At 33.6% G+C, this 25,808-nt stretch overlaps 1 protein-coding gene across 4 annotated transcripts in view; it reads left to right on the forward strand.

The window, feature by feature from the left end:
* Positions 1–25,808, forward strand: part of LOC108757283 (protein phosphatase Slingshot homolog 2) — a 136,817-nt gene that overhangs the window by 58,048 nt on the left and 52,961 nt on the right. For all 4 annotated transcript variants that reach the window (XM_018501755.1, XM_018501754.1, XM_018501752.1 and 1 more), the window contains one exon: positions 8,380–8,539. In XM_018501755.1, the coding sequence (XP_018357257.1) occupies positions 8,380–8,539 (160 nt within the window). The remainder of the gene's footprint in view (positions 1–8,379; positions 8,540–25,808) is intronic.

Below are 25,808 nucleotides of genomic sequence, written 5' to 3' on the forward strand. Positions count from 1 at the left end.
AATATTTAAATTATATATAATTTAATTAAAACGCATTATAGTATATTCATTATAAAATGAAATTACATTTTCATATAATATAAAAACGCAAAAAACTTACTATTTAAATTTCTTGGAGTGAAATCTCACTCTAAGAGAGTGAAAATACGATTATTTTTGGAGAACAGTGAAATTATTTTACTTCTTGAAAGAGTGAAAACTGTCACTCTTTTTCAAGAAGTGAAATAATTTCACTGTTCTCCAAAAATGACCGTATTTTTATGTTTTTATATAAAAAATAAAAACATATATTTATTATTCTTTTCTATTCCTTGTTGACACTTGTGTGTTTATTTCAGAAAAAATTCATCTTTTATGTCTCTCGTTGTCGCGGTTCTCTTAAAGTCGAATAACAGGATCAAATTATGGGTCAAATTATCGCTATGCGTCGGTTCCGGTTTGACCGCAGCATGGTTATGTCATCGTTTTCACGATGAACGATTCACATGCAATGACGTTGAATTCAACGATATTGTGTTCTATATTGCTTGTGCCAAGAATACGCAATATAATACGCGTTTGATAAGCGTACATATGCTTAGGAGTACGACCGATTATTTATTGATCTTGTATAAAGAAGCCGACTTCTCGATTTTTATGATGTCCGTTGCACTGCGGGCTCTCAAGCTTAGTTCCAACATAGGCTAAGTTCTTCTGGAGTGTCGTCACACGTAATGTCACTATTAACATAAATTCTATTTACATAAATGCTATTTTCCTCGGTATACGGTGTATTATATAGTCTCGCGACTTTAACGAATCTCGTAAAACGCCAACATGCATTATTTTATCCGACGCGATATAGTGATACGTAATGTTATATAATATTTTGAAAAATATAATATAATGTTAAATTAACATCTACAAGGTGATTATCTACTACCTGGAATTTTCAGGGGATATCTTTTTTATCTTTGAAAATTTAAGCCTTATGAAATTTTATCGGTATTGAAGTAAATTTTTGAAATTTTACTGTATCTCTTTTTGAAAAAAATTGTTTTGTTTTTTTATCATTTTTTTCTTGATAGCGCAAAATATTAATAATTGGTTAGCAATAAGTAAATTCTTTTATTTAAAAAATCAAGGATACTAGATAATATTCAACAAAATTCACTGTAATTCACTGTATTGTAATGAATCTTTTCTATAGGTTTTGCGGCTCCAATTATAAAAAATGGTAGATATAATCTTAGGAATTCCCCTTTTACTAGTTTATAATCATATATGTATAGATTGTTGCATTCCTTGCACTCCAATTTATTTCAAAGTTGCATGTAAAAAAATTGTCTAATTTATCTGAAATGAACGAAAATATTATGAAAATATATGGAATAAATCTGGAAATTCGCATTTAAAAAAAAATTGCTGCTCTGCGTCGAGATACGAGATAATATTTTGTGTATTTAAAATATGCAGATCGATGATTATGCAATTATACGCGATTATAATTTTAATCGGAGAATGCACATATTAAATAGGTGGAAATTATTTTCATACCAACAGATGACGGATTGAGAAGCTATTTCTTCCGACTCTAAATAAAAGTACACGCATGCAGAGAACGTGAAACCCGTACGGTGAAACCATCGTAGACACGCGCGATAAATACTGAACAGAAGGCTCGTGCTTTACGGGGGCGCGTGTCTCGCGATTTCTACGAATTTCTCTCCTGTCTTAATGCAAATACGTACTATAATAAGGAGGGACGACGGTCTCTCTTTGCGCGCGCTAATAATACAACCAGCCGATATATAACGGGCGTGCGAGCGAAGTGTTCCGCTCCGGCGTGCGACGGATCCGCACGGGGATCCGCCCACGTATCGTCATTTCGTTCTAGCTTAAAATCTCCGAGAGATGATTTCAGTATCCCGCCGGTTCTCTATCTAATCGCACGCGCGCGACCTTTAATACTTTTGAACGCGTGAGCGAATGATTGAATTCGGAACTGTGTTCGCAGAAGATTATTTTCCGTTATTAACGAAACATTTTTAACACGTCTCGATCTTGCCCGATACTCGGAATTATCGCACGACGTGTCGACGATTCTCTCGCGCGACGATTGTAGCAAACTTAGATCAAGAATTGTTCATCGGATAAGGAAGAATTCCTGATTCTTTTATCGAGCGTCGAGCGTCGAGCGACTTCACGAATATCGAGTGCCTCGCGCGACGAAGACGAAGTATTCAGAGTACAGCGAGAAATCCGGGTGATCGATCTCTGTAGTTATCGTCCTCTCCCGAGTGCGCCATTACGGAGAATCCTGAGGGGAACGCCCCTGCAACATCCAACGCAGGGGTACCGGCTATATACCTGAACGACGGCTACGTCGACAGGTAAAGATCGTTTTGTTAGAGCAAAGATGGGGGTCCCCGCCTCGAGATTAATTCTTTTCACCGTCCTGCTACCTCCGCGCAGATGCCCCGAGAGGGTTTTATCCCGTTTTATCACAGCGTCAGCTGCTGCTGTAAATACCTCCGCAGTATTCAATCTATTGTCAATGATCGAGAAAATCCATTTTGGCGCTAGTTACGCAAACAATTCTCTTTGTCGAAACAATGTCTAAAGATGTTTTACTCCTGAATTTTTTAAATCTTTTGAATGTCATGGAAAAAGAAACATGTTTGAGCATATTGAAAAAAAAATAAGTAATAATATGACGTGTGATTTAATTAAATTATCGTTTAAAAATTTATAAGTAAATGTACGAATATACATGTATTTGTTATGAAATAAACAAGATAAAAGTTTTTATAACTAATTGCTTATATCTCGATTAAATATCTTTAGGTAGCATTTTACATACGAAACATGTACAATATATGCAATATTTGTATTGTATATCTTGCATTTTATACGTTCAATTCTTATGTATTTTTAATATTTGCAAAAATGCTCGCTTATTCTAATTTTTATACGAAACGTTTTTCATAGAATATCAATTAATAGCTTAGTAACCCACAAATACGTTAATTAGTATTAAGCATATTAATGAAAAATTACAAATTTGGATATTTTGTAAAATATTTTTTTTTATAACGAGTTTAATTAATCTCGATTAGCAATTAAAACCCTATTCGGGTTTTAATTGCTAATTTATTATGGAGAATATCTTTCAAGTATATTCGCTAATGAGTTTGATATTTATAATGGTCACGGAATATTCCCGTGTTATATGAAAATAGTGAACACCGATGTACGTTCGTGCCAGCGACGATACTTAAATGTTCTCTTGATGACGCGTGTTGGTTTCCAGCCCGAGATCAGACGCGCCGGCGTTATTTGAGCAGGCCGTCGCAATTTATTTGGCCGATCATTCTCGTTAATTATGCAGTTATGCGCCGCGCGCTCGTCGGAGACGATGCGCGTCTATCTCGTAAAGCGCCGAACGTTTCGCAGCCTTGAGAATCTTCAACCGGCGACCAGGGCGAAATTCCGTGCTATAGCTAGCGGTCAGCTGTAAAAAGGCTGGTACCTCTGTAAAATGCATTGTAAACTACGTTTACGACGGCAACGTGTCTTCGCGCGATGCTCGCTATGAGCCTGCTTAATGTTCTGCGAATTGCTCGCTCGCTTACTTATATACATATATAAACATCTACGTGCGAATGCGACGTGGAATATAGTATAAGGCGATCGTGTATCGAGAAACTTCTTTCGTAATTAAGATCAGTCATAATTGTGCCAACTCATAATTGTGTGAATTAAATGTGAGATCTTGCGAGAATTCTTGACGATAAAATATATTGACAACTATTACAAGGCCGTCAGATAATAAATATTATATACGTCATTATAATATCATTAGAAAGCTATAAATTATCAGTCATGTAGTGATTGTTTTTCTTTTGTCATAAGTTCGTGCATCCTTAATTTATCGCAAGTGACCCCTTTTTTCAAGATATTGGAAAAATAGAAAATTTTTATAGACATGATCACACACACACACACATCGGCTATTATTAATTAGATTAGGCTATATGTGATGGTCAAGTCATTATGACTTGTATCATTTTCTCAATATACCAAAAAAGATGAATTAATTCAGTATGAGGTAAAATGTGCTATCAGTATAATTTAAACTGTACGTTTAACGTTAGATGGATAGTAATGATTTACGCATAAGAAGAGAATATTTAAATCATTTTCCAACATAATCTAGTACTCTCAAAAGAACGATAGTAACTTACTTTTATTTTTTTTAATGTCAGGCGTTTGCGTGTCAACAATAATTAACAAAAATTCAATAATTATTAAATTGGATAATATTAAAAATTCTTAAGCGAGCAACGGGGCTTTGACGATAAATCTTAGTGCATAATTTTTAATATTGCACAATATTATTAAAATCTATATTGATGTTTGTTTTTAATTATCTAACAGAGGTATTAATAATATTGTAAATAATTATATAAAATACAATAATATTAATCGTCTAGGGGCCACATTATTAATATTGTCTATTTATCTCTACTTTGCTCATTTAAATTTGCTTGAAATAAAACATCGGTGATTGAATCCGAAATTATACATTATGAAAAATCATCTCATATCTTTTAACACTTTTGCTAAAAGAAATTGTCTCAAATTTATGAATATTGTAAGCTTAGTTTTCATCAATTCTGTGACATCTTGTATACCTCGCTTGATAATTTAATCTGTACGCAGACTATCGGATGGATTAATAACCAGAAGACCAATTTGATCGGCTTTACAATGAATATTAAGAGAACATTGAGTGAGATTGACTTGGCCCAATTTGTTAATAAGCTCGTGCGCGTAATTGAATCGCGTCACGGTAATCCGGTCGTGTGAAAGTATCATGATTCTCGATAACATAATTAGAGAGAGGCATCAAATATCGATCTGCCGATTTTAATGGTAACAGATTTCCCTTTTGATTTCCTAGCGCGGATTTGCTCATTTATCATTGTCGCTTTCATTGTGGTTATCATTGATAAGGTACATTTATGATTTATTCATTTTAATCTGGAAATAATATGGATATGATAATTCCATCGTTTCATAGCAGAGAGAGATTGACCTATTTAAATTGAATCGCGATAAAATAATAAGCTTATCTGTAAAACGAAAATTTATATAACGTACGAACATCAGAAAAATATTACTGTACAAGATATATCAGATAAAAATTGATGTTATTTAAATAATGAATTATTTTTTTACTTTTAATACCTGCGTTAATTTTTTTTATTAACATTTTATTTATTTAGTTTGTACTTTTATATACAAGGAGCGAAAATTTTATTATTTTATAATTTGAATGTTGTAAAAATTGTACACTGAAAAAACGGTTTTGTTAAAGTATCTAAAAATTTAGCAAGACACAGTGCTGAAAATAATTTGATTTGTATCATTAAAATAATTATGCAGAGCCCTTAAATTGATTGCTAAAATATTAAAATTTTTTACAGCATTCTTATCAAACGTTAAAACATTCTACACAAATATTTTGATGATTTAACGTAAATTATTTTCAGATCTGTATCTAGCTAAAATATTTCAGCAAAACCATTTATTAAAACATATGTATATTCTTTCCAAATATATATGTTTTATTAACGCGAATTATATCTCGTGTTATACTTATTTATGTTTTAAGAATAATAAGGACAATAGAATCAGTTATGAAATATAATTTTAATGTGATGTTACGTGTGCGATCGTGGAGACAATTATTCGCACGTTGTTATTATAATATTACGGCATAAGAGCGATATAAATACATTGCCTATTCTTATATATTCTGTGGTAGTCTCAACAGAGAAACTTTCTATTATGGCGCACGATAGCGGAAGTTCGCGTATTCTAAATGGCATATGTATGTGCGTCGTCTGGTCAGTGGTCATCATATGGTTATCAGTGGTTATCAGTGGTTATCATATGAAAATGTGTGACGGTTTACTTACCATGAGAAAATGGCACCGCCGGCGTAATCGCGATGCATATACGCACACATACGTGATTTAGACACGCGATTGTCGCGTCGTGCAAGAGATTCTGTGCGCGCGTACGTGCGTGCGTGCGTAGAAAGACGCCCGTCTCATTATACTAAGAGCATCGAGAGAGCAATCGCTGGCGGTAATGATGAAGCGCGGCGTAAATATAATAAAGCGTGTTCGAGGTACGTTAATTTACGGGTGAACCATGTGAAATAATGTTTGCGGGAAGAACTGGCTGAGCGTGGCAGTGCGTCGACCTTTTGTGCATTATCTTCATATACGTATGTGTATACAAGATTCGATTTGTAGATTAGGTATGTTCTCATGGAGCGATTTTGCTTGGTCGATACATCACGGAGCGTTGTGAACGCTTTTTTCCCCACGGATAATCTCGCATAAATATTTCAGATTGTATTCTAAGCAAGTAGCTAATTAAATTAAAATAAGCTAATTGAAGATGATGTCGGTTAATGTAACTGCTAGTGACACAGTTACGTCGAAATGACTTCAAGATATGCAAATCTCTTAAAAATATCTGATTTTATTTTTAACACGTTCTTAATATGACCTATTTCGAAAGTAATATTTCTTCAACTAAAGTGATCAGAGTTTATACAAGCACGAATTATTTTTAATTGTGAAGTCATTGAAAATAAAAGATTGCAACCAGATGACAAAATGCTTCACTTGTGTTTCAGTTAAATACAAATGGGATTTCTGAATGTTTTTCAATGAAATATTCGTCGAGCATGTTTCGTATCGGTCTCGTATCGGTCTCATAGTCGATCATGTAGTAGTTAATTAATTCACTCCATAGTCTACGAGTCTACTGAGTTGTTAATTACTGATTCCGCAAATTCCGCAAAACCAGCTGAGCGTATGATGAAAATAGTTAGTTTGTCTCGATGCTGAAGACTTAAAATCGACAGCTATTTGGAACTGTTAAATTATGTTAAAAGTTCGGTAATTCTTGCTATCAACACGTGTCGATTTCTCGAACTTATTATTCAACATTTCTCACCGACTTAGAATAAGATAAATGTACTATACCGCGTTAAGACAAAAGCGTTTAAGACAATAATTTGTCGCTTAAATACTTAAAGTACTTATACAAAATCATTTAGAGATTTTTGTTATCATTTTCTAAATTTTAATTTATAATAAAAATAATAAATATTCAAAAAAATAATTATTCAAAAAAATAGAATGTTATATATTGTACATAACTTTCGTGTATATAATTTGTTTAAAGTATAAATATATACATCTATGATACTTTAGGAATTATTTAAATCTCTTTTCTTTCTCGAATAATTATATTCATTAAATTGAATTTTTTTTTAATTATTGAAAACTAGCAATATTTATGTAGCAATATTTTATTCTGGCTCACATTCATAGTAGACACATTAAAAAAATATTACCAGCAACGCCAGCGTGTCGAATATTTTAATTGTTATTTAAAAAAATCGGCTAATTAACAAACTCGCTAACTATTTTTGTATTTTAATTATCACACATGTACAAATTGATATGTTGATGAAATTAATTATAAATGGAGATAATCAAGTCTAGGAAAATAATTATTTCTGTAGACTTGAATATTAAGACATATTTTAAGGAGAAAGGGAAGAAGTTGAGAGCAGAGAATATAACGAATGAAGAAGATAGGAAAAAGAAGCGATAGAATAATGGATGTGAGAGGAGGATAAATTACGAAAAGGCTGTATAAGAGGGAAAGAAAATGAGTGTGAGAGAATAAGTGAATGAGATAAGGAGTTCTTTTGCAAACCAAGTCCATGTTTTATGCAGTTCCTAGACGATCAATATTATTATACAATATTATTAATCATCTGGAAGCTATATTGAGTCTCTAAACTGCAGTTTACCTTGAATTGTTTAAAGGAGATGTCAATACATAAATATTGTATAAAGTAATTACATAATATTGATTGTACAAGTATTGATATCGTCTAAGGGCCGCTTTAGGTTGAACTAAATAAACATATTTTTTTAGAGTCATCTCTTTTTTCTTTTCCGTGCGCTCTCTCTCTCTCTCTCTCTCTCTCTCAATCTATACTTCGCGATTAATATTGTATGTTTATTGAAACAAAAGCAAAAGATCTTCTATAAATGATAATAATTAATTTTCTAGGCTTTCTCTCAATATACTTCTCGATTAATAATTTTATTGAAACGGAAACGGATATATTTTGCCATCGATTAAAGTAGAAATTCTATCGTAATTAAATGATTAATATCTAATGTATTTAAATTATTTGGCGATTATATAAAATATTATCTTACATTGAGTACATATTATTTATGATTGAATTATCATAACAGCTTATTGAAGTATTGCTGTTTGTTATTTTTACAGTCTGAGCGAATGTTACTTCGCGGGCAAGGGCGCAGCCCTGGTTTTACCGCCGAACGAAAGGGCTCGTCCTTCGAGGCGAGTCTCGGCGGCAGGATGCGATATTCAGCAACACTTACAGTCTATGTTCTACCTGTTGAGGCCCGAGGAGACTTTGAAGATGGTAAGTACAAAGGGTTTCTGAAACAAGTACCTTTGTTTAAGGAAATTACACAATTTACTTATAGTATAAATTTTATACTATAAAATGATCGTCTTGTGCCGCAACTACATTTGATTTGTCTTCTAAAATAGCGCGTGGGGATTATATCGGATGTATCTCACAAATATATCTCACACGATCTTCCGTGTAGCATCGAAGATTACCGTATTGAGGCGAGCAGACGTTGCGTTTGAATGCATCGCATAAAGCGCGACTGTTACGCGGACACTAAAAATATTTCCGGTTCTGAGAATTGGCAATTGCAAATTGGCAACGGTTTCGATGTTTCGCGCAGCAGAACGGCTAAGTCACGGGATTTTCACGTTCTAAGCCGCTACCTAATCGCAACTCTTGTGCGATTTACGGCTTGGATTGCGGGATAATTTCGCGCGCGTGTCTCGATGTGTTTTCCTTGAGACGCGGACGAACCGTGCGTCCTCAATTATGCGCGTTCGCGAAATTGGCAGCTCCTGCTATCGTTTGCCTTCGTTGCCCGCTCGCTCGATCCGAGCGCGTTGAGAATTACGGCTTTGCCATTCCGCTCGACCGCCGCCAAGACACCGTGGAACTCGTCAGAATCGTGTAAACAAGCAAGCATACTCGGATACATACTCTACCTGCCGTCGCGCAGTCTTGAACGGGGCAAGGAAGTTGGCAATCGCTATTATCTTGAAACGTGCTCCGACATAATACGTGATTTCACAAGCCAATCTTGGTATCGTATTTTTTAATATCGCGCTCCAATGCAGTTTGCGCATATAATCGAGATATTGACGTGAAAAACAAATTAATTAATCGAAAAATGTTAATTGAAGTAAGTAATTAAGAAATGTAACGAAAATTTTTTTAAACTCTGCAGCTTTTATCTCCCGTAAATATGAAAATTTTTGTCTTTTATCTGACCTCTACTTATTTCCAACGCCTTAATTAAAGAAATTTTTTAATAATTGTATGTGTTTTTTTTTTTAAGATTTATGTGACAGAGATGTAGAGAGTTTACGTGACTTATCAGCATAAAAATGTAAATTATTTTGCACCTCAAAAACATTTTGATATGAACATTGGCAATCAGGAACTTCATAAACGACGCATATATACTCTTACTTTTGATTAGTCGTGGAGTAAACACATATGCTATGTAATTAATGCCCGCGAGGTTAATTAATGCACTCCACCTTTTCTTCGCGCGTCTGACAATTAGCAAGTCGCGGAACTTTGTTTCCCTTAAGACGCAGGGACTTTAATTTCCTTTGTGAGCAGCACGGAAGCGATTCTGCCGTTATTCTTCTTGTATACGAGGAAGTTCCGCGTGGCCTGTAATATTTCCGTCGGGTATCCTTAAGTAATATATCCACAACGGCTCTGAACAATGCGTTCTCACGTGAAGTGCGTTCAAGACGTTCGTGCAGGCTTCCTCTGTTTGGCAAAAGTTTCCAAGATTCATATTGATATGAAACATTTCATAATATTTCATATTGAACATTAGAAAATTGCAACAAGAACTTTGTTTTAGGGATAAATTTAAGGATAAATTTATACCGCAAATTGATCAATCAGAAAGTTTGTTAGAATTAAGACTGAAAATCTGTGGCAGATATCAAATAATAATAGTACAAAAAATATAATAACACAAATTAAGTAGTATAGAAGTTTTCTTAACTCTTTAAATTCTTTGAAATTTCTTTTTAAAGAGTGAAAATTGCATTTTACTCAGTTTTCAAAAGGAGTGACTTAATTTTCAATCTTTAAGAGTGAGATTTTATTCTTCGGAATAAGATTCATTTTAAAAATTTTAGAATTCTGAAAGTGCGAATTGCTAGTAAAATATAATGAATGATTAATTATATCGTTCATTTATTCATCATTTATCGTTGAAGCGGAATCCGAATCCAGATTTGAATCTGGATTCTTCAAGTCACGAAGATTTCTAAGCCTAAGCATATTGTATTTGATGAACGGTCCGCCGCGGTGGCGGAATATCCCTATCCGATTTACAGTCATCGAGTCGATAAGAGATAAGACACGCGGCTGTGATCTCGAAAGCTCCGCACCGCGCTGTCTATCGTGCGTTATTTGCGACCTGGAATTTTCCACGTGGGATCGCCTCGAGTCGACCGGTGCGACGATGTCGCGACTTGGGACTGCCGGTGAAGTGGGCTAAGTGCGACCCACATGCGCGGGTCGTCGTTGTCGTCGTCATCATCACAGCGAAGGCGACGCATTTGAGGTCGCGGCCGATGAGCAACGAGCGCTTCCGGTCGGTGCGCGGATAAGGGAAAGGCGACTGCGGGTTTCGCCGTTGTGAATACAATCGAATCGATAATCGCAGGGAAGACACGGTCCATTTCTCAATGAATAAATCGAAAGAGTTAGTTTTCGCTCCTCTTTTTTTTTTTATTAAAAGCAGCGAGTCTGTTTACATTCTTATGAATTCCTCAAGTTACCCCATAAGATAAAGTTTTTTTTATTATATTCTTTTTATATATATATATATATATATTTTACTTTTATTATCTTTTTTATTATATTATTGTCTTTAGATCGTCTAATTCAGTTCAAGACTTTTGTATGTAGTTATTAAATGAACAATTAAAAATATTAATTTATCGCAAATGAAATATATACGAACGTTTAGTTCACGTTTAATAATTTCAACTTAAATGGTTCCGCTTAATTTGTATACATTCAGTTTCCATGCGCGCAAAACGAAATCTTTTCTTCTAGCACTCTCTAGTTATTTGAATATGATTCATCTCGCATAATTATCTAATTTGGGCGAAAGTAGAAAATGACTACTTCTTTTATCATTCAGCCTGCCCTATAAAAAAAAGTACGTAAAATTATTTGTGTAAAAATTACATAATTTATAGTTAGTAGAAATATATAAAATTGTGCGTTTTTACAAAAATTAATACTTTTATCATTAATTGTAACTTAAATTTTTTTATATGTAACATATCACACATATTATATTTATATTTTTATATTTGTACATATTAATAACATAAAATAATTGGTAGTTTGACATGAGAAAAAAAATTGTACGTTGATAAATTAATACTTAAATATTTTTATAAACTTAACTCCATTTATATATAAATTTATTTATTACTTTTGTAAATTTTTTAATTGAAGAACAATTTTATTTGTAAGCTGCGACTTTATTTTAAGTGTAAATTTTACAGGATAGGAGGCAGTACAATTTCAAACATATTACAATTCTGAATAAACTAAAAATCCAATTTTCGAGATTTGAGTTTGGTAACTTTTTTATCGTGTGGGGGATATTGAAGAGTATCAAATAGGAAAAAGTTAAACTTGAACTTCAAAAGTTGAATTTAAATCTTATTTCGTTCCATGTGTTCCGTTTGTGTGTCCATTTGTATCATGTTCAGAATAAGATCGTTCTACACCATTAATAGTGGATCTCAAAGTTATTTACTGTAATTGTTGTAATTTTTTTACATTGTGGACGAGCCATGTTTCGCGCATTCTTTATGCGAACTGCCTCTGTGCGCGATGTATTCGGCATGATTGACCGTCAAAAGTGAATGGCCAACGGTAAATTCGTCTTTACCTTTGACATGAGCTCGCGTTCCGGATCGGGGGCAAGCAACTAGCTCTAGAAAAAGTAAGTCGTACTAGAAGAGATCCCTGACCCGGTTCGGAAAGACTTCAGTTCGTTCTCCTTTAGCACGAGGAGAGGGGGACAGATCACCGGTGTGTTCTTTGTGCAATTCGACGGGTTTTGAACATCTGAGGTCAAGGGCGAGTTAACTTTCTTTCTGCTTGCGTCTCGATACCTATCGACGGAAGCTCGGAATCATGGCCAAACTCGATTTCTCATTGGAATTAATATAATGTATAAATGCAAGAAAATTGCATCTGTGTGGTAAAAGCGGACGAAGGTAATCGGCATTCTCTGCATTTTAATCGTGCGATTCATAATTTCACAGGTGTCGAGTTAACTCTCAAAAAGTTTCCGCTTGAATAGTAGCGCGATTTTTATAATGAAAACATTATCACGGAACATACGTTTTTATCTCGTACAATACATAGTAATGCTGGGTATTGAGAGTGCAGTGATATTGAATTTTTTATGTCAGAATACTTTCAATGCGCTCGATGAATAATATATACAGTATATCTTTGAGTTTTTTTTTTTTTTTTTTTTTTTTTTTTTAAAGAAAATATGTAGACAGACAGCATACATATATTCGGAAATATATTTACCGAGAATAATCGCAATAAAAACGAATGGCATGCAAATATACCTGCAAGTACTTAACTTGCAGCACATGATATGCAAAATACAAGGATTTAACGTTGGGTAGAAAAGTGTAAAACTCGTCTCTGCGAATAAAGACGAATTTGTGTTTGTAAAGTTAGTACGGTGTTTTATTAATTTAAAAAAGGCCAAGACAGTTTCAGCAACTCTTCATAACTCCACCATTCCTGATAAAAATTAAAAAATATTCTCTCTCTCTGCATAATATTAAAAAATCAAAAATAAAAAACTTCCAGCACGATACACCTCCCTCTAATACCATTGAATACATTACGACTTTTCTTTTAAGAATTGTGCTATATTTAAGGTGTATAAAAATGGATAGTTGTTAGAATTTTGTTTTGAAATGACATATGTTGATAGAACTTGTTGCCAGAAGTAATAGTATTTTTCATTTTCTTCTATTTCAGAGGGAGAAATGTCTTGGTAGAGTTCGCGAAGTTGGCATATTTTTATTTTTTATTTTTTATTTTTTATTATAAAAAGTGTAGAACTTTTTATCTTTATAAGGAGCTAAGTAGAAACTATGAAAAGTATTATTGGAATTGCCATATTTTTTTATATTAATAAAACGTCATGCCAACTTCACAGATCCAGCGATTTGGTATTTGCCATGGTCTAAGTATTAGTCTTCGACGTACGCGGTACACGGCCGTTTTCCTCTGCGACAAAGGAGGTAACTACGGAGAGCGGCTAAAATCTCCTGATCTCGCGAGTGGCTAATATTGTGCGGAGGCGGCGAATAAGTTGTATAAAATCGCAAGCTCATGATTCTGACCTTTACAGTGGTATAAATCGCGTTACGAGATAGGAGAGCGCGACGTAAGGATGCACGAGTCTCGCGAAGGCAAAACGCTCGGGTCTTGCACTGTCATTTCGCTTCTCGGTAGTTTAAGCAATTCGCCGTGTTCATCCTCCTTCGGCCGAACGAAAAGAGAATGGAGAAACGCGGTGTCGGTGCGATAAACGCGCCAATCTCTCGAGAGACATAATATATCGCTTGTCGCTCGACTTTTCTCTGCCTCGTTCTCTTGCTCCTTGGAACGATCGATCGTTGCTGATCTCGATCGGTGTCCGACGCGTGTGGCACCATTCGTACGGTAGTACCGGATGTGTAATCGCCCAGAATGTTCACTGAAAGCATATCGATGAGAAGCAGAACAAAAGAGAAGAACGATGATTCTGTGAATTGGAAGGAGAACGGAGGAAATGTGTGTGTGTGTGTGTGTGTGTGCGTCGATTAGTGAGAAATGGTAGATGCTTATTTTATCTATGGAAAGATCGGATTTTCAAATTTGAATTATGCCATATCTTTATTTTTACAAATCATGATACGTATTTAATTCATTTCAAATTTAGATAAATTGAAGTTGTACTTCAAATAGATAGTGTGCTACATTACTGTTAAATTTGAAATACCCGTTCTACTTACATATCAGAATAATATTGATTGTGCTGATATAGTTACAAAATTATTCGACTAGATATTATGTTACACTGTTACATTTATAATGTCAAATTATATCCAATTTGAGTTATTTTTTATCATTTCTATAGTTCACCACTGCTTCTATCATTAATTTGACTACGACAATGAAGTTACATAATTTAATTTAAGAAAAATGTATTCAATTTTATTATTTATGAAATACGTTAATCAACATTTATTTCGAAACTGAAGAGAAATAAATGAATTGATTTTCATTTTGACACACATGAATGTTAAAATAAGAGCACTATTATATTTTTTATGTTGAACTTTGATGATAAGTACATCGATATAGCTTTAACAAAAGCGTTCGTTTTCTAATACTATTATATAAGTTGCATTGCAAATTATATCATTATTGAAAAATATTATTTGTGCTGTGAAACAAATGTCTCTCTCAAGATTAATTCGATTTTAATAAAATATCTTTATTAAATAGATACTTACATTATTGAATACTTGACATTTGTTGACAGTCGAATTAATGTAATATATCTGATAATGAGAAGTATTCTTTTATGAATTGTATATAACATAGCTATCCTTGTTTAATTGATCGATAAAAAAATGTTTGTCTCAGAATACCGGATACACTTGTCGGCTACTCGCGTTGCAGTAGTTGCGTTCCTCCTACCGCGATGCAAATTGCTGTAGTGATAAATCGCTTATGATGCCGCTAACGTAACTTTAACTCGCTAGGAACACGCGATCGTCGTTACATATCGCGCGTTATAATTCCATGCCATTCCGCGGTCTTAAGCGATGATCCTTTCTAAAAAATCGTTTATTTACCGCGACACGGAACGAACGTCTAATGAAAAGGAGTCGCGGTTGGGTACAAATTTATTTAACACTTTTCTATTATTATGAAAATATTCGACATTGCATAACCAATTTATTGATTTGTTTTTTCTTGTGTTATAAAAATAATTCAACATATATCTTATAATTAATAATCCAACCAATCATTTCCATGATCTCGACTATCATCGTTTGACATTTGAAGAGAGTCCCAAGAAGTAGTCAATAAGACGTGAAACATACAAGATATTTACATTTTATGGATCGTGTAACATCAATCAGTTCGGAATACGACGATTAAGGAGCTCATTTTATAGCTGCACCGTCACTTCGCAAATAAAGTTAAAACGTCTTTCGCGAATTATATTTCTATTTATTTCTTTTATGCGTGACTAGAACAATTTCCACTCAACTGTTATAATTATGAAGTTGGTTTTTATTTCTTACTTTGATATAACTTGCAATTAGAGTTATTTTGCCTTAAAATTCTTAGAACTCTTAGCGCTATAATTAGTTTGTTCCAGGAAGCAGTAATTTTTACTTGAATTATGTATATAAAAAAAGGTTTTCATCATATGTTGTAATTACTGCTCGCGATGTAAAACGTCGTCCGAGGGTACGTGGCAAAAAAAGATTTCACGCCGAAATTCTCCATTGCGAGCATTCAGTGTAAGAAAGAAAAATAAATCTCGTCGGTATAATACGAATCTCGCAGGATTAATGATAAATTAACAAAGGGGAGGGAGGAGGCAACTGCTAATTGTGAGTAACGTTGTTGCACCGCAGGCCTCGAATAAATAGCTTCTCCAGCGCGATTCTTCGTTTCGCGAGGAAACATTGGCGTGTGCGAATAGATACGTGGGCGCTTTTATGGATTGTACATTGTTACCATCGATCTCGTAAATCGTTTCGTCGATTGCGTGGTCATCTTAACTGTCGGCTACTCGATTACCATAGAAATGAGATTGCTGTCGAGAGGAGAAAATGCTTCTGTTGCGTATAGATAAGGCTAATCCTGCTGGAAGATCCTTCTATGCACCCTTTCGTTTAATTAACGATTAAAGTTTAGTTTAATTTACCTCTGCTAGCACTGCTTTTCAGTATTATCAAATTAGAAACGCTAATATAATAATATATCTAATAGATATATCTCAATATATCGATTAAAGTGAAGTGAATCAGATATGTTGATGTACAGATACAAATTTTTCCGAATTTTTTATTATTATAATTATTACTTATCCTTCTATTTTTCTGCTATCCACTTTCCATCTACTTTCTATTCTCCTCCTACTCACCTCTCATTCCTTTTATTTTCCTTCTATTCACCTCCCATCTTTTCTATTTTTCTCCTATTTATCTTCTATCCATTTCCCATTCACGTCTCATTATTGAGATGCGACAATCGTGTCTTGGCTGAACTGAGTGATTTGTTGTAAATACCTAGAGTCTGTTGCGCGTACACTTGATGCGAGACACGATATATTTATTATTTATATGTTACATTCTTGTAGAAAATTTAATAAAATTTGTCAAAGTCTTAATTATATGAAATGGAATTGCTAATATTATCTGCTAATATTATATCTGTAGGATATTTGAATGTCCGTTATATACATAAAAAGAGATGAACAAAGTTGGAGTAATTTCCTGAACATAAAGGTTGATATAATTAGTGATATTTATTATCTCTTCAAAGAATGCGACCTCGATATACAAAATTCACATTCCTGAAAAGATGATACAATCAATTTAACTTAACATTTACTACTTCTCGTCAATTTTTCTAGTTTCCAGGTTGCAACAATAATTAGAATGATAAACGCTATCTATTTAAATAAAAAATCTGCAACTTAAAAAAAATATATATCTATAATAGTTAAAAATGCTGCGAAACAAAATTCATAAACAAAAGGAGTCAATTTTGATCTTTTAAGAAAAATATCAAATCTTGTTAGAGCGAACTGTTTATATTAGACAAAATTTGTTAATTTGTTACACTGAAATTTTCTTTGGGAATTAAACGATTATCATTTACTCGCTATGGCACTAAAATATATAGTGCCAAGATAATTTTTATTCAAGTGTAATTCACAAATGCAACAATATATTAACGACGAGAAGCTTGGAAATTAGATAATTACTATACTAAATACATAGTGCCAAGATGATTTCATTATAAGTGTAAATTACAAGTGCAACAATATTAATAACATATCCCGATAAGAAGCTTGGGAAATGGACGTAGCTTACAATAGCCTTGAATAATTTTCTGTTACTCTACGACGGTTTCTAGGCTATATAAAATAGTAATTAGCTCAACGGTTGTTACGGTTATACAATTCTCGACCTGCGATGTTTTCCATCTCGAAATTTTCACTCGTGAAAATTCTCTTTATGCAGCCACGTAATGACAACTTGCCTCATTATCATTTCTTGTTGAAGATGATTATCGAGATTGGAATTCTATTGTGCCCAGTTATCAGATAATATTTTCGAGATAGATTAACAATGATATGATACTTCGTAATATTCGCTTCAGAGAAAAAACAGGCAAATTAATTAAGCTTAATTAGATACTAATATTGGCTTGCGTACGAAAGAAACACGTAGCGTATTGAATATTCGATATCACGTGGACATTGACCTTCTTCTCCTGATTTCTCGCGAATGTTCGTGCGAATTGATGGCCAGGTTTGCACCGTATGAGTCATGCGGAACGTCACGGAAATACTTACTGCGAACTGCCGTCATTCATTTCGTTTTGTGCCTCTCATTGTCAATTAAATTCGAAAGGGCGCGTCACGAGGAAACATCGGGGATACCTCGTAAGTACTGGACTGGGATCGACGAGAAACTGGTCCCTACAAGGACAACGAGGTAAAGGGGCCGCGCGATTCGCTGCAAGTCGTTTCGTCGACTTCTTTTCAGCAGGGCCCCGTTACTTTTTACGCCCGTACTTAAACTTACACGTACTTGTCCGCACGGTCCGGGCAACTTTTATGCGGAAAGTGTCAGTGACCCGACCGACTATTATCCGACAGTTCACTTGGCCACTTCCGGCGCTTTATTCGTGCGCGCGCGTACACTTCTTTTGCTGGATTCGATCGTTTCGATATAATATTTTTCGAAAGCGCCTCGCGTGGCGTTCTTCCGCAGGGAAGTCGATCAAGATATAAATGTATATAATGTTCGAAGAATACTAGTTATTTATATAGCAACGTCTTCCTACGACGTATCACGGAAAATTATTGCGTCTATTTGTTTCAAAGATAGAGTGGTTCGTGCGCTACAGAGATTTAATCTTTACGCAACGATCGTCTAATCTTCTTTTACCAATTTACGTTTCCGAGAATCTCTTTCATTTCTCAATGGACAGTATACTATCGTCGATAAATTATCGTCTCCTACGCGACTGTTGCTTTTCCGGGGTTTCGTAAGGTCAGGCTTCGCGATAAAGCTGTGCAAACGTCGATACGTTGGAGGATCGTCTCGGTTTAGCGATAATGTCGAAACTTTCACGGTAAACGATTATATTTTGCGTTTAATCTAAGTGTCGTTTATACAAATATACTTAACATAAAGTTATCGATCGTTGTTATTTGAAGGTAAACTGTATTCCGTTTGTTGGATCGATGTAGGCGTTGCATGATGTAGATAGCGATGTGTATTAATGTGATAATACATTATAATCATGAAAAAAATGGTTGGAAGGTCTCTCATTATTTATCTTATTTCTCTTGGCACATATGTTCTGATTAATGCTGCACATATTACGAACGGGAATAAATGTCAGGATGAAACAAAGACGTCATTTTTCTTTATTTTCGAATTTTATACATACTCTTATATCGTAATTCAAATTCGCTACAGAACGTCATAAATATATCATAAAAGTATTATTAAAATAGTCGAATGATTTACAACAATAAAACATTCTAAGGTATAATAAATATTCCAGTAACACGGACATATATGTATAACTGTGTTTGAACATTTGGACAAAGCTTTTATATATCTGTTTATATTATTATTAATCTTAAATGACTGATTTTTAAAATAATTCTTAGATGCAATTAAATTATAATATTGTAATAAAAAAAATATTTGCGATTAATAATAATAAATCTTATGTGTAAGTGTTCAGACATAAGTACATGTGCGGTCACTGGGATGTTTATCTTACTTCAATTGTAATTGTAAAACGACCGAACAATACGAGTCTGCATGTGTCTAAACAAATATAAATTATAAAGTACACGGAGAAAAATGTTTGGTTGTATTAACTGAAATTTTGGTGGGAAATGAACGATCCAGAATTCTGGTTAAATTTACTAGATTTTTTGTTAAATCTAGTAGAATTCTAGTTGAGACCAACAGTATGAGAATTCTAGTTAACCAACATTTAGAACTTCCTTGGTTAAAACTACTAGAATTCTAGTAGTAGAATTAACCGGAATTCTGAATTATCCACCAGAATTCCAATTAATTCAACCAAATATGTTTCTCCGTGTATAAATGTACTAATTATACTTATAATTGGTTATAAGTTCTAATATCGATTTTGATCTCTACTGAAATTCTCTTTAATTGATAGCGGAGTGAATGACTGATGTAGAGTACATTTTAATCCGAATTATTATTTATTATCAATAGTCTGTCAATTGTTTGAATATAAAATCATAAAAAGTATACATATTTTTATGTTTTTTGCAATTTTAGGTCTTTCTTTCATAAAATATTTCTGCCGGAGATAATATCTCTAAGGAGGAAACGCATTTCCACATAGTGGCACGTATAAACGCGATCTAAACATTAATTATAATTATTGCACAGGCTGAAGAAGGTTAATTTACTGAAAGTTCTTTAACTGGACCGCAGAGACGACTTGACGTACTTGTACTGCGGCACTCGCGAAAGGATTAACAGTTAGAAGAAAAATCGCGCTTTTTTTCCGGGATGAGTAGTTCGGCCTGGCGTGAACGTCATGATTTATTTGGCGTTCCACACCGTTGCTCTCGCGCCGGCCGTCACAGACCGCTGCACAGTATGTGGTTTTCTAAGAGCGAGCAATGCCGCCGGTCATTCTTTTCGGCGGTAATCTTCCTCTTCTCCGGATCAGCGTGTCTGATTGCCACGAAATTCACCGCGAAGTTAGGTCCTGTCGCAACGATTCAATCACGAAAGAGATCCGTCCTGAAAATCTATCGAGAAACGCCTATCTTTATTGAAAAGTCTCACAGTATACTTCGGTATTATCTTGCGTTTACAAATTATTATTATGTTGCGAAGAACCGAGTTATCTTTCTCTGTGGCGTCGAGGAAGTCTACGATAGTCTCCGATAATAATTTAAAGTTTTATGTTGCACCTGAAAAGCAAGATTTATCGATAACTATGACGAGATCGATTATGAGCCGTTAGGTTGGAGTGTAAATAAATACCGTATGGCTACTTCCGGGATAGTCTAGTGAATAGCATTGCAATTTGTCACTGTGTGAATAGTCGCGCTAGCTATATTTACACTCTATTCAGCTTTATCGATAGCAATACCACGATGATAGAATACTTTTCTAGCAATACGACATAAAAACTTTATTTTATTGCATACGAGAAAAATCTAATTTTATTTTTTTTTTATATATATATAAAATGATATATTGTTATGTAGAAAATTATACAGGATGGGGATTAGAGTATTGATTTATTAAGGTATTAACAAAGCAGAGAGTTTTGTTCATCGAACTGTAAGCAAACCTATTGATAATTCCGACGAACTTGAACAGAAAAGTCGGGAAAGTCGGGCTTGATTTTAGGTTGTTGAGACAAATTACCTATCTTGGCGCTATCCTCGGGTTAAGGGGTTAAAAGGCGGTACGAGAGAGAGCACATAAACTACGTCGTCCATGCTTATCGCGTGCGTTTCATAAGTGTCACAATTGTCTCGGGTAGCTCATTGCGCGACTGGTCACGACACACTTTCATCACGGTCGCAACAACACAACGAGACTTCTGTCGACCTGCCGCACGTGATGCCAGGTATAACAGAGCAGATAGCAATAGAGCAAGATGGAAATCGTGGTTCCGGCATTCTGCAAAATTACTCGTTTCGCCATTGAGCCACATAATAGATTTCGCGAATAGCCGCGCTCATTGCTGCTCCGCAAAGTTGTGTAATCTCGGGCGATTATCGAGCCACTACCCTGTTATTAGAAAGTGCCTTAACGGTCCTGCTGCATACGCTGCAACTAATTTTCGTATCGCGCTATCGCAGTAAAAATTTATATCGACCAGGTGGGGCAGGAATATACGCAAAAACGATTCAGACCGAAATTGATGGCAAATGCATGAGAGACATTGACTCATATTACGAGTGAAAGTATTGATTTTAGAACCTCGATAATTTTTGCGTAAAAGTTTCTTAAATAGAGTGAATTAGAAACAAGCGGACGCATTTCATTATTGAAGAAATCGAAAGCTGAAATTTGCTGCTTTGTTGGAACCTATAATTCCCTGAATTACACTTGAATTACTTTGATTACATTTTAACTTTTCCGTAGTAAGGTAGTATTATTGACATTTTTTTATGGTAACAGAATTTTGTGTAATCAATTAAAAGCTTAATTTGCCGTTGAAAATATTTAAGCATCTTGATGTAAATATTATTTTTTAATTACAATTTTAATTTAACACAATAATTTTATGCTAAATGTAACTGTTTGCGCTTTATCTGTTTAATTTGATAATTGCGTTTAAAATTACAAATTACGAAGTAACAAGAATTATGAGGCACAGGCACTGTAAAACATCGATTTATTGCGGTAAATTGATCGCGTCTCTTAATTCGCATTCAGAAATTGCGTAAACATTGCATCACGACGTATTAATCGCTTCGACAACGAAACAGTAGTGCGCCATGCGAAATTTACCGAGTCTCTTTTTTACTGACAAAAATTACAGGATACTTCAACCGCATCATGATGCTTGCATAATACGATATCGTGTGAAAACATGTGCGCATTTTTTTTTTGTGATATAATCGTGGTGTAAAAAGTAATCAGGATTACGCGAGGCAATTCGGCGGCGAGTTCAACAAAAAGATTCTGGAAGAGGAAGGCGTGTAATCGAAGGAAGAGAAATCTGTGTAGTAAATTCTGGAGATTAATTCGCGTCAAAATATATTATATATATATTTGAATAGGTAAATAATTTATATATTTTATAAAATATGTAATGATTATACATATTTGATCAATGTATTTTTAAACACATTCGGCAAGTTTAGATTTATCAAAAATTCAATAGGACATGAAAATATTATTTATCGCTCATCTTTTATGCAATTTATTTAATCCTAAATGTAATATAATTTAATTTATTAGACGTTCATATGTTGTCTCTGTATTACAAATAATTGTCACAATTGAAATTATACATTAGAAAAATTATACATTAAAAGAAATGAACAAAGAAAAATATGAATACAAAATAAATATTTTAATGAAATTTAAATAAAATTAAATAACCAGCATAATTTAAATATTAGATTATATTTAATAGAATAGTTGCCATACATTTGTTGTAAAATATATGTGCGTGTGTGTTTGATTTTTATCATAAAATATATATGTAGAATAATTTTATGATTTTATAAGTGATTTTATACTAAAATGCATGATTGCAATTTTAAGTTAATATTATTGCATATACTCAGAGAAAAGATTAAAGAAAAAATTTCTTTGATTTGTGAAAAAATGTCTTTAAACATTATTTTTTAAAATCAAATAAAATTTATTTGATTTAAAGAAATTATCTTCAAATCCAAGAAATCATGATTTGAACATGATTATTTCTTGGATTTAAACATAATTTCTTTAAATCAAATAAATTTTATTTGATTTTAAAAAGTAATGTTTAAATTAAAGAAATTTTTTCACAAAACAAAGACATTTTTTCTTTAACCGTAAAGCAAAGAAAATTTCTTTAAATCGAAGCAACCTTTTCTCCGGGTGTATGTAACCCAACACAAGTTCTTTGCGTTTTTCTGAGCTGAAACAAGGATAGAATTTCATTACCACGTTATGCATTGCTCTTTTTGCTTGATCGTGCGAAGCGTAAATAATGATCCTAATTTCAACGAGAACGAGCGAAGGCTGACAGGAAAGTAAGCGTCATGTCGAAGCTTCGCTTCGTTTGGCAAAGATGTAATTGAGCGCGAAAGCAATATTTTATATGACCGAAAACGAGGATTGGAATTATCATATTGGATAACCTTTTTTTTTGTTAATATTACTTCGCATCATTTATTACTTGCTCGCTTGCATTCCTTATCCATGTAATCTATGTAATAAGCGCGATATATATCGACTTGTCGTAGTGCAGGTGTGAAAAATGACGTTAAATCTCGTTCCCAGGAACTGCTATGTACGCGCAACGGTTGTGTAACGAACAAATGGGTTAGCACCCAACGAGTTAGCACGATTAGCACGGGGACTATCTCAATGGCGCAAATATTGTCGTGACAAATTAATTACGTGCGCACGTATTTTATCACTGTAATAGAAATATCGAAGCTGACATCAGTCAACTTAAATCAAGTTAAACATTAAATAACTTGCGTTATGAATAATAATGATGCAAAAGTATGTATGATTATCGACATCAAATGCTTTTGATCGTTGATTAATTTTTTTTACCATCTTTTAAAGTAAATTTAAAGATTCGCAGTTCTAAGATTATTTTTCAATTTACGGTTTTTTTTTTGTAAATAAAACTGCGGGAAACTGTTTTTTTTAGATATCTTACACTGAAAGAAATGATTGATTAAATATGGCATAGTATTGTTAATTGGTTGCAGCAGTCAATTAAAAATGCCATATTTTACCATCTAATTTGCTGCAGCAGCCAATCTTTTCTTTCAGTGTAGAATTCAATGTTGAATGAATGAAAGTTTGCGGTATCCTGTGACGTTTCGTTTAGTGCGACCACATCGCAGAAACAATGAGAATGGATTACAAAAAGACATTAATCTCACCTCATTGTCCGAGAACTCGTTCAGCGGTCGCGCAACCTGCAATTTGGCAAATTAACGAACCATGGAATCTCCCTTGGAAACTTATGAAAATGGTCCTGATTCTCAGAAAGCGCTTTCACTGAGACTGTCAACTAAATCGCTGCTTGTTTTACTCTCGCTTTCCGAACATTAGAATGATTTACAACAAGACAAGATTAGAAGCAAGTGTACAAAAAAGCAAAGATGCAACAGTAAAAACATTGAGGTGAGAGAAATGATATCTTGCGTCTTGTACGATGTTTTATTCTTTTATCTCACAGTTAACTCTCAAGCAATCATATTATAAAGTAAATCGAGTACAACAAATATTAATATTAGAAAAGTACAATATAGAAATTTTAAATTATATATAAAGTATTGATTTGAAATTGATATTTACCGTAATTTTAGTGCCGAGCTCTTATAACGTTGGCATTTTTTAAATAAAATCGATTGAAAAATTGATGTAACTAATCGCTAAATTTATTTGGTAATATATACTAACGTAATCTTTTCTATTTAAATAAAACTAAACAAAAAATACACAAAGATTACAATTAAATATTTCCGCTTGCCAATGAAGATATATTATTCCTTTAAATCTGAAAACTTTAAAAATGTTGCCAATATGAAATATATTTCAGATCTTATTCTTTGTGTGTGTATTAATATAAGAATATATTCGCTTCTAATTATGTAACAAGTCGGAGTAAACTAAAGCAAGTGACGAATTATCAGCTTACGTGACGTCCAGTCGCTTTATTTTCGAAACAGTCATCTGATGATCTTTAATCGACTTCTTTCTATTTCTTTTATTAACAATAATTTTAACAAAAACTCAGATAACTTTATTCTTAGCGAATCTGTATTCAAAATAGTGGGTTTTCATTTGATTATTTTGATTATTTTTATATTCCAATTTCTATTAGATTATTTGATTTAAATATTTAATCATAATTTTATTATTTAACCATCTATTAAATTTGAAATTTTGAAATTTAAATTGATTAAATTGATTTATCGTTTTTAAGTATTATAAAAGTTTTTATGCACGATGTGATGTTATATAGAAATCTTTTTTGTATTTTATTTACGATTTCTTAAATTCTAGTTAAATACGTATAGATAAATGTTTGAGAGTGTAACTGATTGCGAGAGTAAATTTCATGTTTGCGATTTTAAGACGATGCCTTTTTCTCTCACAAGATTTCTTCCGCATTGAAAAATAAATTCATAGGCTTCGGTTTCGTAAACCTATGCTAATCGGAGATTCTGTTCTTTCTCTCGAGTTCGTCGTTTGGAAACGCGAACGGGCGTTTGCGGTAAACCAATGACGCAAATCCAAGCTCGCCTTGCCGCGAGTAATCGGATAGCCATGGGAAAGTTTAAGCTTTCGCTGAGTTTGGGGATTCTCCATTATCTCGATGAGAGATAACTTTTTGATTGACACCGAAAAGATTTTCCTTAAAGGTTTTTTTAAGATGCTAGTAGCATTGTTATCGATGATCAATTAATTTAATTGTGAAATTATTCTTTTAGTTTACGATTACGTTTCAAGTCTGACAAACCGTCACAGTCTACAGACTTGATAATTATATTTAT

This window comes from Trachymyrmex septentrionalis, unplaced genomic scaffold (genome assembly GCF_001594115.1).
Source record: "Trachymyrmex septentrionalis isolate Tsep2-gDNA-1 unplaced genomic scaffold, Tsep1.0 scaffold136, whole genome shotgun sequence".
Classification (NCBI taxonomy): domain Eukaryota; kingdom Metazoa; phylum Arthropoda; class Insecta; order Hymenoptera; family Formicidae; genus Trachymyrmex; species Trachymyrmex septentrionalis.